The sequence below is a fragment of the Hemitrygon akajei genome, chromosome 15 (assembly GCF_048418815.1).
Source record: "Hemitrygon akajei chromosome 15, sHemAka1.3, whole genome shotgun sequence".
In the NCBI taxonomy this organism is placed as follows: Eukaryota; Metazoa; Chordata; class Chondrichthyes; order Myliobatiformes; family Dasyatidae; genus Hemitrygon; species Hemitrygon akajei.
The window spans coordinates 46,466,971-46,479,922 of record NC_133138.1 but is presented as its reverse complement, the minus strand read 5'-3'; the positions used below and the strand labels follow the sequence as shown (position 1 = coordinate 46,479,922).

At 37.0% G+C, this 12,952-nt stretch overlaps 1 protein-coding gene across 3 annotated transcripts in view; it reads left to right on the top strand.

The window, feature by feature from the left end:
• LOC140739311 (kelch-like protein 3) overlaps window positions 1-12,952 on the top strand; it is a 101,361-nt gene that overhangs the window by 50,333 nt on the left and 38,076 nt on the right. For all 3 annotated transcript variants that reach the window (XM_073067480.1, XM_073067478.1, XM_073067479.1), the window contains exons 6-7: window positions 1,537-1,646; window positions 8,974-9,090. In XM_073067480.1, coding sequence (XP_072923581.1) covers window positions 1,537-1,646; window positions 8,974-9,090 — 227 coding nt within the window. The remainder of the gene's footprint in view (window positions 1-1,536; window positions 1,647-8,973; window positions 9,091-12,952) is intronic.

Below are 12,952 nucleotides of genomic sequence, written 5' to 3'. Positions count from 1 at the left end.
GGTCCAACAAGCCCACGGCACCCATTTACACCCAGGTGACTAAATATATTGGGAACAAGTTCTAGATTCTCATTACCTTTTAATGTAAACCCTGGAAAAATTGTCTTTTAAAACATCAAACATGTGAAGGCAGTATTAAATTGTAAAAGAACTGACAGGGTAAATAGGGACAGACTATTTCCTGCAGCTTGGGGGGTTTATGATAAAAAAGTTAAAATTAGAGTAGAATAGAGAACAGAATAAACTTATTTGCATAAAGCAGGTGGTCATAGAATTGAGTTTGAGGGTAAAAGGCCATCAGGCAGAAGCTTTAAGTGTTTTCCTCTCCACGGATGCTGCTTGACTCTCTGAGTATTTTTGGCATTTTACTGTTTTTTTTAAAGATTCCCGGTGTCTCACTATTTTATATTTGTGCTTCATTTTGAGGACAGATGGAAAATCTCCTAACATTCAGTTTCAAATTTGGAAAGATAGATGAAGGGAAAGGAGTTGAAGGAGAATGAGTGTGTGAGTAATTGTGGTTGGGTGATCTGTTCAGGTGAAGGTTAAAAATAAATCAGGATGATTGAAATTAATATCTAGTTCATTCTTGTGAAGGGATTTGCTTTGCAATCTCAGACCTCAGTCTGACACAGTTCCTGGAATGACCTGTTTGACCACTCGTCCTTTTGTCACTTTATTGTTTGTTTTTTTTTAGTTCTATAGTGACTGATTTAGCTTCTCTAGCGTGTCTTCAGCAAACTGATTTAAAGGTGAACAGCATGTTTTTTAGTATCATTATACAGGTTGTAATATATCAATATATATCAGGGTTACAAAATTAGGAGGCAGATAGAGTAGCTACTAAGAAATGTTACTCCATGACACAGATGTCCAAAACCAAAGGCAATAGGCTTGAGGTGAGGAGTAAGAAGTTTTCAGAAAAGAAGTGAAGAAGAATATTTTCATCCAGATGGCTACTGCAAAATTTGGTGGAAGCAGATACCCTCACAACATTGAAGAAGCATTTGGATGAACACTTGAATCACCAATGCATAGTAGGATATACACCTACTACCAGTAAATTGGATTAGTGCAAGTAGGTACTCAGTGATACGAATCAAGTATATTATTACTGTCTTAGATGATGTAAAATTGTTATTTTCTGGTAGCAATACTGTGCAAAGTCATAAAAATACCATAAACTACAAAATAAATAAGTTTTTTAAAAAAGGAATAGTAACATGGTGTTCACGAACCATTCAGAAATCTGATTGTGAAGTGGAAGAATTTATTTCTGAACTGTTGAGTGGGTGTTTTCAGGTTCTTGTACTTTGACCCTGATGATTGTAACAAGAAGAGGACATGACCTAGAGGGTGAGGGTTCTTAATGATAGAGGTGTGGACATGTGGTGCTGAAGAGCCTGTTTCTGTGCTGTATGACTCTATAGTTCTTGGGCTACTGGTGTATTTTGTAGTTCTGAAGTCTATTAACACATTTTGTTATCCTTGCAAGCCAATTTATTGCCCCTTATTTGTATTCTTTTTCCTGAACAGAACAGCATTTTCCTGATGTTATGTTGGGTGAAGAATTTCTTACTCTGAGTTTGGATCAAGTGAGCAGTTTGATATCAAGTGACAAACTCACAGTTGCCTCAGAAGAAAAGGTATGCTTTTCAATTTTGGAATAAAAGTTTATATAAACACAGTCAATTGCAACTGTCATTATGTCCATGACTACACTGCTTCTCTGACACATGAGACTATGGGACTTACTTGCCTGCCAAGAATTTATTTCATTGGTCCCTCATATGAAAATCACACTAACCAATTAAATTTTCCTCTTCTGGGGTGTTGCATGCAAACTGGTTTTAAGGAGACATACCCAGCACTTGGCTCTCCTTTCCCACTCTTCTAAATGTTGAAGGTAAGAGTTCAACTTTGCCTGCTCATTCTTGACTTTGCAGATGGACATCTTAGGGCTGTGTCCTAGGCCCCCTCCTTTACTCTCTGTACACTCATGACTGTGTCGCCTCCCACAGTTCCAATCTATTACGTAATTAAATTTGCTGATGACACTGCATTGATTGGCCTAATCTCAAATAATAATGAGGCAGCCTACAGAGAAGTCATCACCCTGACAGATTGATGTCAAGAAAACAACCTCTCCCTCAATGTCATAAAAACAAAGGAGCTGGTTGTGGACTACAGGAGGAATGGAGACAGGCTAGCCGCTATCGACATCAATGGATCTGGGGTTGAGAGGTTTAAATTCCTTGGCATAAGCTTCACCGAGGATCTTGCGTAGTCTGTACATACCGGCTGCGTGGTGAAAAAGGCACAACAGCGCCTCTTTCATGTCAGATAGTTGAAGAAGTTTGGTATGGGTCCCCAAACCCTTAGAGTTTTCTATAGGGGCACAATTGAGAGGATCCTGACTGGCTGCATCACTGCCTGGTATGGAACTGTACCAGGACTTGCAGGACTCTGCAGAGCATGGTATGGACAGCTCAGCTCAGCATATCTCGACCCGAAACGTTGACTGCTTCTTTCAACGGATGCTGCCCGACCTGCTGCGTTCATCCAGCATTTTTGTACGTCTTGATTTGACCACAGCATCTGCAGTGTACTTTGTGTTTATTCAGCATATCTGTAGATGTGATTGTCCCATTATTCAGGATATTTACAGAGACAGGTGTGTAAAAAGGGCCTGAAGGATCATTGGGGACCCGAGTCACTCCAACCACAAACTGTTCCAGCTGCTACCATCCGGGAAACGGTACTGTGGCATTAAAGCCAGGACCAATGGGCTCTGGGACAGCTTCTTCCACCAGGCCATCAGACTGCTTAATTCATGCTGTCACAACTGTACTTCTATGTTTTATTGGCTGTCCTGTTGTACATACTATTTATTATAAATTGCACATTTAGATGGAGATGTTACGTAAAGATTTTTACTCATGTATATGAAGGATGTAAGTAATAAAGTCAATTCAGTTCAATTCAATTTAATCATATTCTTTTTAATCTTTTCCTATAACCTATTATTCTACCTTTTAGCAACTGTCAATGCAATTCTGAAAAACTGCAAGGTTGTCAATCTCTAACCATGTGAATGATACAAATCTTTCAATTTTTCTGTTTCAAGTTTAATGTAGGTACTTTCATAATTTTCACTGAACATGCAGAGTTCTTCAAGTTGTAGCTGTTCTGAGATACTTTTAAGCCGCAGACAGTGTAATTCCTTTTCACATGTTAAAATGTATGTTGCCCATGGGTATTGTTATTCCTTAGGGTAGGTTGGAAAATACAAACCCTTCTCATCTGGCCAACAGTTGGTTACAATTGGATAGGTAGTGTAGAATCTACGATCATAACTTCACCTTTAGATACCGACATTGCATAGTATTAGTATATACTTAAATTATTAAGTTCTGGTTCATTGCCTAATTAACTATTCTGAGCTTAGCTCTTAATCATAATTTTATGTAGTCTGGAGGCTTAGCACATGCTGTGAGGCAGGGTGGTGATTTATCCTCATCTGGTGGATTATAAACCTCGATCTCACACCACACCTATCAAAAGCCATCAGTTAATTTTGAGATGTTTCTGATGATTAGAAATGTTCAAATGGTTTTAAATAACTAAAATGAAAGTCTAGTTAGTTGCTGAAATAAATTGAAAACATTAGGATTAAGTTAAACAGAGTAGAAGCAAATCCTATTGTTGCACTAAACTTTTCTACCAAGGTCACCAGCCCTATTCAAGTGAATGAGGTTGTATTTCATATGCCATTTGCTCCAGGCATAATGCTGAGCATTCCATTGCTGGGTTTTGGGATGGAGATTGAGGTTATGCCAATGAACTTGTTCCTTTTCTGTCTTGTAATGGGAAATTACAGAAGTCAGGCTAGAGTTAACCCATGCAGTGCACCTAGCCAGTGACCCATTAAAATGACAATATCAAATGGATGTAAGTTGAACTGACATTTTAAATGGTGTTAAGTAGATGTCAGTAGTTGCACAAACATAGAAAACAGAAGCAAGATTAAGCCACTTGGCCCTTTGAACCTCCTTTGCCATTAATACAATCACGGCTGATAATGGAGTTGTAGAGTAGGGAAAAAAGTCCTTCAGTCCACTGAGCCTTCACTGATCATTGAGCACTCATTTATACTAATCCCATTTTATTCTCCCCACAATCTCATCACTCTCCTTCTATTCAAACAATAAGCTACACATTAGACAATTTACCAAAGCTAAATAACCAACAAATCTGCAGAAAACCAGAGTATCCAGAGGAAATGCACGTGGTAAAGAGAGAATTGGCAAACTCACAGATAGCACCAGAGGAAAGGATAGAACCCAATTACTGAAGGTGTGAGAAAGCAGCTCTGTGAGTTATATCACTGTGCCACCCCTCATCTACCTCAATGCCATTTTCCTGCTTTCTTTTGAATGCCCTTTGTGTTTTGAAATTTTTTTTAAACTCTGTTTTGCAAATATACAGTGACTTGGCCGCTGGTAGCATTATCCTTAGATTTAGCGCACTCTGAGTGCAAAATGTTCTCTTGGTGCCAACCTATAAGACTAGTACACCTGTCCCCTTTATGGACTCCCCACATAGCACAAGCACCCTCACTACATCCAGCCTGTCTAGCCCTTCAGAATTTTGTAATTAAATCCCACCCCCTCTTCAGAGCTCCAACAGATCAGGATAACCAGTCATAGGTTATGATAAATAGTATATACCTAGGAGTATCTGTGACTTTAATTTGTTAATTAAGAAAATGTCAGTTTATTAAAAGAACGGTTCATTTAATTTGATGCCTAGATTCAAACTATAAAGCAAAATAATTTGGGAAATTTCTTTATTACGCTAAACCTACAACTAAAAATGGGAGATCTGAGAGGATTTAGTGACATGATACTCTACATGGACTTCCAAGAAGATCACAACCTTATCGTGGTTTGGAGGTTTGTGTGTGTCAATGATCCGGAGCGCTATGTTGACTGCAGTTAAAGCATTGTGCTTTGGCTCTTGGTAGGGTCACCCATGCCAAACAAGTCAAAGGGTAAAGGCCAGACTGAGTGGTCCACCAGTCCTCCTGGTTCCAGCGCTCAGCTCGGGGCTATCAACCCTGACTGGTAAAACAAAACTCACAGAAACAGCAATGAAAAATCCTTTTACATTTGAGTGGGATGGTATTCCTGAGTCTCCACCCAGGACCTGCATGATCTACTGTAGTGAAACCAAGAGGAAGCTACTGAAATGATGGATGAAGCCACTAACTTGATGTGTTGAATGGAAACCGGCTTATAGCTGGAATTTTCCAGAAGTACCAACATTTTTCAGAACAGACACTAGTGAGGATTTGAACTCCCAAGTACGCATGGAAGTCACTCACATTCTGGCTGTTGTTTCCTGGCTATGCTCTGCCATTGGACTTCATGTAAATATTTCCCAGCATTTGCATAGGGATATATGCTGTTTACCTGCAGGATTCATCAGCACATTGATTTCTATGTGGGTTGTAATGCCACTGGAAAGAAACATGGGATGGTGTTTGGTTGGTATTAGTCTGTAATAGATCAAGGTTTTCTTTTTTAAACCTGGCCACAAATCATCTTGAAGAGAGAAGGGGAAATGCTCAGGGAGAGACACATTAACAATAAGAGCGTGGGTGGCCATTTGCTCTGTAATGGTAAGGTTAAGGGAGCATGGAGTGGATCTAATGCCGAATGTAAGGTTGAAAAAGCATGATGGGAGATGAAAGAGAATTCAACAATAAACAAAATGTGGTTGACAGTTTGCTGAAGGCAGCCATGCAAGTGGTGAAGAAGATGCTGACGTTCTGTCAGGGGATCGAGTTTTGGAGTAGGGACATTGTGTTGTAGTTATACAAGGCGTTGGTGAGACCGCACTTGGACTATTGTGTACAGTTTTCATCATTCTGTTATAGTAAAGTCCAAAACTAGAGGGCACAGGTACAAGATGAAGGGAGAGATTACGAGACTTGATAGGTAATTGTACACAGAGGGTGATAAGTATCTGGAATGATCCGCCAGAGGAATTGATTTGGCAGGCACAATTACAACATTTATGATGCATTTGGATAGGTACTTAGAGGGGAGGACTGGGGTGTTATGGACTAAATGCAGGCATTTGGCACGAGCAGAGAGGATGCTATGGTCGGCAAGGACCATTTGGGCTGAAGGACCTATATTTCTGTGCTGTATGACTATCTAATTGCAGACAATGTTTAGTTATAGAAAAAAAAATTCTCTCATAATTGCTGTCTTTGAACAGATGTATTTCTTAATTCCCTGTAAAACGGGCTTTGTTTGGCCTTTACCTGAACGGTTTGAATTCTGTAAATCTGTGGCCTTTCGTTCTATAATATTGACATTGCCTAAACTGCATTTAGCAGGTTTGATCTAGATTCTCCATAAACTAATTACTGAGGTGTATAATGAAACTGCTAGTTAGTTTTAGCAAGAACAGGTTTTGCTAATGGAATTTCAATGAACAGATAAATCCAGTTTGAAAGATTCTTCTCTCCAGACCCAACCCCAACCATTAACATAAAAATTCTGCTGCCTACCAGTCACCAAGCCTGCAGTTCTTTTATATCATTTGTAGGTTAATCTCTGTCAACATCATCATATGGACCAAAGAATTATTGAAAAGAATGAAGTGTTCAGCCTATACCTTTTGCAGACACTGGGATACTATAACTGGAATAATTATCTAATGTTGGCGCTATTATGGAAGAAATTAAACCGCGGTGAATAAACAAGAATAACAAAGAATGATATGATAATACATTCTTCCAAGCAATTTTGAGATGCAAATTTCTGACACTCAAAGAAAGTTGTTCGGCACCTTATTTCACTCTCCAAAAAAATTACAGTTAAGTAAATATCTTTTGAAGTATGATCTCTGCTTAAATTTACCTAAGTTATAATGACTGTCTTCAAACATTCATGTGGTCATGACCAAATGATTAATGTTAGTAATGCCAACTGAGAAAGAACTATTAGTTTTGACACTGGGAAAAATTCATCAAATAAATCAATCCAGGTTGCTGTCAAGCACCTTCAAGCAGCTGGATGTGAAACAGCACTCTCATAAGACTAAAGTCAGCAGCCCACTGAGAGTCGGAGAAATCTTCATGGGACCTAAAACCAGTGTATGATTTTGTTTTAATGGGCTGTGATGGTGAAAGAATATGTCACAGAAAACTGGGTTATAAGATGTCAGTAAGGGAGCTGTTTGCAATTAAAATTTTTGACTATTTATCAATATTATATAGCTAGTATAATTTTTTAAATAATTTCTATGGGATTTCAATCCTCAGCTAAATCAAGTTTCAAAGTCTTGCCTCTATTTTTGTTTCTATTCCTCAAAAAAACCACAGCTTGTAATCTGTCAACACTTACCAAACATTGCTGCAAACTACAGATGGGTTATAAACACACTTTCATTTTGGGTTAGTTTGAGTTTTGGCTGCTTAGTGTTTTTACAGAAAACTGTTCTTTGCTTGGTATGAAAAAAAAGACCACCAGAAGGTCACAGGCAGTGTTTAAGCTGCTGTTACCACTAGTGAAGTTTTATAATTAACTAAAGGAAAATGATCTATGTGATTTATTTTGGTTTCCAGAGCGTAATATCATTTAGGTTGCACAGTTAAGTGTAGCTGTGGGGACTATTTCACATACATTGTGCCAAGTTCAAGGTCGAGGGAATATTCACAGTGCAAGTGCCTCATTAACACGTTTTAAAAGCAAGCAGCATGTATAATATGATCCAGTAATATAAGCACGTATTAGTATATTAACTGTCTGAGTTAAGGTCTTAAAAGTGATTGTGTACCAGATGGGATGTTCAAATATTCTTCCAGAGATTTTTAACTCTGTTGTTTCAATATCTGATAAAAATAGTTGTACAAATCTAAATAATGCAGCAATCAGTAAATTTTCAGTCTTCATAAAAGTTTATAAAACTTGAAAATGATTGTATAGTGTAACAGACTAGCAAATTTAACATTAAATATATTCTTCATCTGATAGTTATACAGTATTACTCTTTAAGTTTCTATTTTACTCTCTTCATCCATTTTGGAGCATGTAGAGATTAATTTTTGCTTTGACTTTTTTAAACCAAAGTACTGTTTGATTTGGTAGAGGAAAGAACAGGGAAGTTATCAATCTAAGAAAATTGATGTTCTCCTTTGGGATCTGTTTGCTATTTTCGTTTCATGAAACCCCAAGGTTAAGAGCGGCTTGGAACAAATTAAAATTTGGATTTAGGATGGACTTTAATGTGGATAAATACAAGCTAATAGACATCTATTACCTGTGAGAGGGATAGCCAAATAGGGGTTGCAATTGATCTTTGCTTCTGGTTTAAAAGCACCATGGTGAGACCGTTGTTTATTTGATCTAAAGGTGTGTGCATGTACTGGACAAGGAAAATAAACAAGAAGGACTAGAAAAAGCTCACAAAGCTAAGCGCAACTTCTTACAGATGGTATTGATGTTTCATGTCTTATGGATATTGATTTAAAGGTTAACCATTTTTAGAACTCAAAAGTTAGTAGTTTACACATGCCCGTCCATAGTTATGCATTGCTGGTGTTACAAGCTCCTTTTGTATGAAGTACATAAGTAGCAGTAGGAAATAGGGGTACTTCTGGGGAAAAAAGTTGAAATGGACATCTATATTTCTGCAGGATGAATGTATTATCTTCCATGGATTCTTTTTCAGATCCCATTTGTTGAGCTAGCAAATATTCATTGAACATAACCCTAGGCATTCTAGGCTAGGGAATTTTTTTGTGAGTTATTGGCCTGTATGGTAATGTTTGGACTAAGGCCATAAACAGTGTGGTTTGAGTCAGAGAACAAGTGTGAACATGACTGTTATTTCGATTGCAAAAGTGTATGCATGTTTCACTTCCTTCAGATTAACGTGCCTTTTTACTTCTGGCAGGTCTTTGAAGCAGTGATCTCTTGGATAAAGTATGACAAAGAAGCTCGACTGGAGCACATGGCAAAATTAATGGAAAATGTACGACTTCCTCTGCTTCCACGGGACTATCTTGTACAGGTTAGCAATAGTGCTTCTTTCAGGGATAAAACTTGGTGTTCAGACTGAGTCTGTCGAGATGATTTGCAGTGTTATCAGTAAAGTGCTTCACTTCCAGAGTTTAAATAAAAATAGCCATGCAAAATAGTTGTCAGTATTTAATGGGAATGGAAATAAAATCAAAAATACTAATTTTGGAAAGGAACAAAGCTTTATTTGGATATAATACATACAAGGTGAATACTTTGTATGTATTCCTGAAAAAAGCTATTTACAATACCACAAAGCTAACAATTGATGTAATTTAGTATTAACTTGTATGTTAATATGTAAAAAAGTAATTATCATGAATTCAAGAATATCAAAGAGTTAAAATATACTTTTGTTTTGAATAAGTAGTGTTTGTAGCAGAAGGTGCTAATGGAGTTAAGTCTCTATATAGTTTAATTTACTCAAATAACACAATTCTTTTTAACTTAAAGAATATGAAAGATCTTGTGTGAAATTATTTTAATATTGTTAAAATATTGTCTAAAACTAATATTGTAATTGATGTTATCTCAAGAGGGGAAGTTCATGAAATATCCTTTTTATTCAATAGCACATAAAAAGTCAAACATTTCTGTAAATCCTGCAGATAGGGTGCAATGCGAGGTAATGCAGTACTAAAAGAATGCTGCATGAGTTGTAAATATCAAAATAATGTTTTTTGAGTATCTATGAATATATTGTGGGAGTGAGATCAGGAAAAAAGTGGGCCTCCCATTGTAAATGAGAAAAAGCAAATGGGTAGGACATGTTCAATGGTTTCTTTGCATTAATATTTTCAGAATTGGAAGACAATAGCATCCTGTGAAAACAAACATCGAATCAGAGATAGGCCTTTGCCACAATTATGAAAAATTTTAAAAGAAGTAACAACCAGTGACTCTCTGTAACTTGTCATTTTAAGGAAAGTGAATGAGAATGTTGCGTGTGACCAAATTATAATCTTTTTCAATATCCTCTCTGAGAATCTTTCTTTTAGACTGGAAAACTGTGCATTTGATTTGTTATTCACGTAGCTGAGAGCAGTAAACTAGTAAATTATAGATCAGATACTTCCTGTTGGGGACAAGATACAGTGCCTTATAAAGTATTCAGCCCTCAACCCTTTGTTCACAAAAATGAGTTTTACAACCAGGGATTTTGATTAATTTGACTGAGAATTTTTATTTGTGAATCACATGCTCATTTCTTTCCACAGTTGAGCCCAAAAAGCTGGGATAACTGTAAAGCATGAACAATTAAAAATTCAAAAACTGGGATGTCAGCAGTTCAAAAGTATTCATTCCTCTTGGCTCAGATTTAGTTGAACTACTTCTCACAGCCATTATAGCCAGTAGTCTTTTTGGATAAGTCGCTATTAGTTTTGCAGAATATGATGGAGCAAGATTTGCCCATTCCTTCTTGCAAAATTGCTCAAGCTATGCCAGGTTAGTTGGGGAGGGGCAGTGAACAGCAATCTTGAGGTCTTGCCGGATTTGTTCGATTGGGTTAAGGTCAATACTGACTGCGCCACTCAATGACATCAATTTTCTTCATATGAAGCCTTTCTACGGTTGTTTTGGCAGCGTGCTTTGGGTTGTCCTGTTGAAAGACTAACTTCTTCACCATTTTAAGTTTTCTGGTAGACTAGCAGATTTTTATCTAGCGTCTCTCTATATTTAGTAGCATTTATCTTCCCATTAATCCTAATCAGATTTCCAGTCTGTGCTGCTGAAAAGCATCCCCATAGCATGATGCTACCTCTACTGTACTTTACAGTAGTGATGCTGTTATCTGGTTGTGTAGTATTAGACTTACACCATACATACCACTTAGTTTTGAGGCCAAAAAGTTCCAATTTAGTCTCATCTGACCACAAGACCTTCTTCCACATCTTCTAAGTGACACATTTCAAAGTCTTTACAGGCAAGGATGTGCTTTTTTTTAGTCAGGGCTTCTTCCTTGCTACTCCTCATAAATACCTTTTTTGTGCAAGGTCTTACAGATTATGGAGCCATGAACTTCATCTTCAGTTGCAGCCATTGACTTCTTCAGCTCACTCAGAGTGACTGTTGGCATCACAGTAGCTTCTCCAGTGACTAAGTTTAAAGGGGTGGCTTGATGTAGGCATCATGGCTGTGGTTTTCACATTTTTTTAGCTTTTTGACAATGGACTGCGTTGAGCTCTGAGGTATGTTCAGTGCCTTTGGAATGGTCTTGTAACCTTCCCCAGATTTGTGCTTCTCTATTGCCTTGAATGCTCTCTTGTCATTTTGTTTTGGTCTGTTGAAAATCTATCACACTGTTGGACATTACAGAGAGGGGTTAATTATTCTTATGAATTCATTGAAAACGGATGATCCTCCAATTTTCTACATCAACAAATTAGGTGAGTTGCTAAGGTAATATACACCCGAGGAAAATGAGCCTAGTACTTACAGTTTTTGAGCCTCACAATTTTGTTTTTTAATTTTTTTGTAAATTGTTGACAAGTTTTGCAATTTTTCTTTTGATTTGACATGATGCTCAATGTTTTGTAGATTAGCCAAAAATCCTACTTCAATATATTTTAAGCTTAGAAAATAAGACAGTAAAATGTGAAAATAATTAAGGGGGCTGAATACTTTTTCAAAGCACTGTAGAATATATAAGAACACCTTGAAAACTTTCCACTTAGTCAGAGAGACTGCAAATTTTATAAAGGGAATGCCAAATCTGAGTAAGATTCTAGATCTCTAAATTTCTAAAGATACTGTGTATGTTTTTTCTCAAGCCCTTAGACTAAAAATGAAGTGCAAGGAATTGACCACAAATTTTGAACTGGCTATGAAATCTCTTCAATTGAGATAAGGATGTTGGTAGAAAGCACAATTGGCAGGATATCACAATGTTGTCCTACAAGATTACATCTGGGAGCCCCAACTACACGCTATAATGATGAGATAGAATGTTTGACCATGGATCAGTGGCATTGTAAGCAATTTAAAAGAACACATTAAATTATAGAGCACTGTGTATTGTGAATGTGCATAACTGGCTAATGGGGACCACTTGAGTACTGAAGTCTCAAACATAGTACACTTGGTGGTTAAAAAAAGCTGGAAACAATAAAGTTACATGAGAGATTTGGGTGATCCATAAATGTAGATCAAAGATTTTTAATTGGTAATGAAAATAATTAAAAAGGGTCAGGGGAGTAATGTAGGAAAGATGTTATTATTCTTGGAAGGACTGTATGGTGGCTTTATTCAAATGATACATGGATTCCAGATTTTGAGAAGAGGTTGCATTTCTGCCACATAGATGGTTAGGGGGTGATGTGATTAATTTTCAAAGTACTAAGTAAAACCAATAGGGTATGTGAAAAGAAATTGGGGGCATTTTTTGGGTGGGAGTGCAAGGGTAACACTCAAAATTTTAGAATTTGGGGATGAACAGCAAATTTTATCTGCGGGAAGACATTTGTAACATTTCTTCAGATGGTAATTTATGTTAGGTTACTTGTTAATTTTAAATGTGATTGAAGATTTTTGATGACTAAAGTGAGTAGAAAAGGTAGATATTTGGAGTTTGGTCACAGATCACTATGCACTTAATGGTGGAACAGACCAGAGAGGCCTAACTAGTTTACTGTTGTTTCTATGTGTGTATTGTAAATACTGCAGTAGTTGCTAGAATCAGTTTCATGCATCTTTATTTTGGAACCATGTTGAAAGTATCTCAAACTCTTCTTTACACATTTTAGCATATCTAATGTGCTCCTCCCTTCTCAAAATACATATAGAAGATAATGTAATGTTTGCACGAAAATGTATTTTTGCTTTTCCATTGTGTTTTAGAGAGCTATTTGGAAATG